The sequence below is a fragment of the Mus pahari genome, chromosome X (genome assembly GCF_900095145.1).
Source record: "Mus pahari chromosome X, PAHARI_EIJ_v1.1, whole genome shotgun sequence".
Taxonomy (NCBI): domain Eukaryota; kingdom Metazoa; phylum Chordata; class Mammalia; order Rodentia; family Muridae; genus Mus; species Mus pahari.
In genome coordinates, this window is record NC_034613.1 from 145,872,297 (window position 1) to 145,876,311 (window position 4,015).

A 4,015-nucleotide genomic window follows, 5' to 3' on the forward strand; every position below is an offset into this window, starting at 1 on the left:
GAGAGAGAGAGAGAGAGAGAGAGAGAGAGAGAGAGAGAGAGAGAGAGAGAGAGAGCATTATGATATACTGTTACAAAGTAAGTGGTAAGTGGCCTGGAACACAGTTCAAGAATGTTTGCTTTAGTTTGACAAACTTCATGTTTTAGTATACTGAAAGTCAGTTCTAAAGGAAACAGATTTGCCAAAATCCAGAGGCAACATCATGTTTTTTCTTTTTTTTTTGTAATTTATTGCTATTTATTTATTTATTTAGTCAATTTTCTCTTTATATAATAAGGGCAGAAAGCAATTCTGTGTAGCCTTCCGGCCTTAATTCTGAAGGCCCACAACATTCCTGTTTTTATTTTCAAAACCCATCAATATATCAGAAAGAGGACATGACTTAAAAGCCTCTCGAATGAAGGTCTACTCACTCCATTGTTAGGAGACATGAAAAGGACACAAAGTGATGTGAGGGAGAATCAGAAAAGGCAACCAGCAAAAGCAAATGGACAAAGGAAATGAAAGCTGCAAGGGAAGGATCAGAGAGAATTCAAGTCTTGGAGCTGTCACTTACCAGCTGTGTGACCTCATGCCACTGAACTGCTCTGTGCCTCAGTTTCCTGAACTGTAAGTGGGGACACTAATGCCTGTCTCATAAAACAGCAGAGTGCCTGAAAAATAATAAATACTCAGTAAATGGTGTATGTTAATGACAATAACAGCAACAACAATAATAGTTCGGGAAAACAAATTTGTCCTTTTCTTCAGCATCATTTCACAAATTATAATGTGCTTAGATTAGAATAGAATCTAAGACTTTGTAGTGAAGAAAAAAAAATCAAGCACATTAGGATCACTTTTCTTCTTTCTTCCCTCCCCTGCATCCTTTCCTTCTGATCAATGTTTTAGTTCATTTATTAAAATGGTGCAGTTCTAAGATATTGTTTCATGCCTTGACAATAAAACAAGATGATTAGGAGAGCAAGTCTTCATGAAGAATAGACCTGATCACAGAACAGAAGGCTGATAAAAGTTGAAATATGAGAGTCTCAAATCAAATTATTTCACACATTAAAACAAGCAAAAATTACTTTGAAACAAAACCTCCTATCACTGATCTAAGTTGAGAGCTCAATCCTGAAGCTCACTAATGAGAAGCTGACACTGTAGTGGGGTAAACTATGCACTTGCAGCTGTGCCTAACCTTTCACTATTATAATACTATAATATATAATAGCATAATTGTGTCTACAAAGGACATATTGAGAACTAAGTAATCCGGTAACGAGGAAAAAAATCATAATGTTTTGTGTCTGGAACAATGGCTCAGCATGTAAAGTACTTAATCTCAAAGGTGGGTACATGAGTTCGAATTCCAGAACCTCCTTAAAACGGGACAGGGTAGCATATATCTATAATCTCAGAACCCCTATGGGAAAATGAGAGGCAGAGAAAGAAGAATCCCTGGAAGCTGCTGTTAAGGCAGGTTAGGCTGGCATACGCAGTGGAAAAGCACCTCTAGGAAATACACTAGAAAGTGAATACTAATAAACTTATCTAATTATTGGTGTCTGCACAAATGAATAAGTACACACACATTCACCCACATACACACACACACATAAAGATTTAAAATATCTAATAATGTTCAACAAGTTTATGATTTTGTGTTGGACTGCATTCATAGCTATACTGAAGCAGATGTAGCCTGTAGGTGTTGGCTTGGCTGCACCTGAAAATGAGTTCCAGTGCTCTAAGCAACAGTTTGACCATTGTAATTGCTTCTCAGTTTGGCTATGATGGCAATTTCACACGACTTGAAAAGTCACAAGTAAAACACACTGGCCAGGAAGGTTTAGGGCCCACTAGATTTCAATGTGAAGGTGAACATCAGAACTATTAAAGGTGCAAAAGGACAAGAAGCTCCAAAACAGTAGTTTTAAAAAGTATTTTTAAAACTGTAAAATCTAAGTAATTCAAAGAAGAGAAATTGTGTAGACCTTGTCTTATGAATTGATAAGATGGCTGGGAATGTAGTTCAATGACAGAGTACTTGCCTAGTATGTGCGAGACCATAAATCCTTCAATCCCCAGAGCTTGAATGTGCAGATGTTTTGAAGGTAGGAGACACTGGTCAACTTAATAAGATCCAGTCCTCACATATGCTTCTCAGATAACACTTGCACCGTTTCTAGAGAGCCTTCAGAACAGAAATTGCCTTCTTTCATAGCCGCAGTTGATCTACAGTGCCCAAAAGACTCGCTTTGTCCTTGTTGCCAAACAATTTCTCTCTCAAATGGAAACCAACTTTCACTTCTCCCCAATGTTTACCCCCTCCTCTCTCATAGAAGTCCAGTTTCTCTCTTTATTCTTTGCCAATGTTTATAGACGTTTTGCTATAACTAAATGTACATACAAATAACATGCCGTGTCTTAAAAACCATTGAGTATCGAAAATGCCATATTCCTTTTCACTGGAAAAAAAATGTGAACATTGTGGTATGGCTAATAACTTTCTGAGCACACTAAGTACTATGTAATCAATCAGTCTTTGCCATACACTATAACATGACTGGCTAACTAAGAACTGAGGCCTAATTTGCCACAAGTGGAAAGATTGATTGGAGAAGCACATTGAAGTACCATAAAATTGCAGTTGGTCAAGAAGAGTACCACTGCCAAGGAAAGTTGGAATAAACTCTTAGAATGGAAGGATGAAGGCAGGGATAAGGAGATACACGGATGAGATGCCCCAGCCAAATGTCAGAACCTTTCTTGAATGAATTGAATATTGTTCCTGAGAACAATGTTCAACATTGTTCTCTAGCCTGCAAATGCATATGTACATACTCATGTATTCACATACACATGAACATTCAGAAAACACATGTACACATGTGTCCTGAAAAACTTCTTTCTTATGAAGGAAGAACCGGACACCCATGACATAATATCAGAAAAGTCATAAAACAGTAATTTACTACTTAAACCAGCTGTCTTAATCAATTTTCATTCTTCATGCCTACTAATCTATCGTTGCCCTAATCTGAGCTGAGGTTTTAAGTGTCTGTTAGAACGAATTTACATAGTCATAGTCATTAAGCTCAAAGGCAGATTTGGTCATATAGTTTCTATACCTGAAACCCATATCCTAAACAAAATTTCACTAAAGACATTTAAAATGTGGCATAACACAATAGTAGAATTTATGCATTCCTCTTAAACCTAACTGTATTTTTTTCTAGGAAGATATCTGTGATTTCTGTCTGGATTCTTTATTGTCAAATCCATCCATATTGCCCAGTATTTATGGATGGGGCAGTGATGATAATTTTAATTTTTGTGTTTTTTTTTCAGTTGGAAAGATATTTAGCTAATAGATAAATATTAACAGAAAGTGTTTCTAATGGATACTTGCCTAAAAAAGATCAACTTTAATTATAGAATTAATCATGAGGCAAGGAATATATGCTGCATTGACTTAGTGATAAACCTCACATATTTGCATTTTAATTGCTCGAATTGCTTCCGTATTGGTCAAAGTATTGGCAGATTTTCAGTGCTTCAAGGTATTCTGCTGACCTCTTACAACCCTGTCCTCTTTCTTGTCATCCCTCTGTGATGGTTAGAATCCGTGTGATCTACAATTGTCCATGAGATGAACCTCTGGATAGGACTGTGAGAGATCTTGTACTTCAGGTGATTGAGGCGGAAAAAATATCTATTGTAAATCCGAGTGACATCATTCCATGGGCTTGTCAACTGGACTGTATCAAAAGGAAATGAGGAATCAGCATTTGTTTCTCTCTGCTTCCTGACTCTGACTGGTTAGTTGCCTTATGCCTCCTATGCCCAGGTGTTCCCCACTATCATAGATTATATTCCTTAAAACTGAAAACCAAAATCAACCCTTCATCCTTTAAGTTGCTTCCTTCTTGTGAGGATCAAAGCAATGAGAAAAGAAATGAACACACACACACACACACGCACACACACACACACACACACACACACACACACACACACAGAGAGA

General features: G+C 37.1%; 1 protein-coding gene across 8 annotated transcripts in view; it reads right to left on the reverse strand.

Annotated features, from left to right (window-relative positions):
* Frmpd4 (FERM and PDZ domain containing 4) overlaps positions 1–4,015 on the reverse strand; it is a 972,353-nt gene that overhangs the window by 422,399 nt on the left and 545,939 nt on the right. For 4 of the 8 annotated variants that reach the window (XM_029534155.1, XM_021187621.2, XM_029534153.1 and 1 more), the window contains one exon: positions 557–653. The exons of 3 other annotated variants lie outside the window; for them this stretch is intronic. In XM_029534155.1, the coding sequence (XP_029390015.1) occupies positions 557–573 (17 nt within the window). In that variant the 5' untranslated portion in view covers positions 574–653. Of the gene's footprint in view, positions 1–556; positions 654–3,564; positions 3,600–4,015 lie in introns of those variants that run through there. One more of the 8 variants, XM_029534154.1, reaches the window with a different exon arrangement.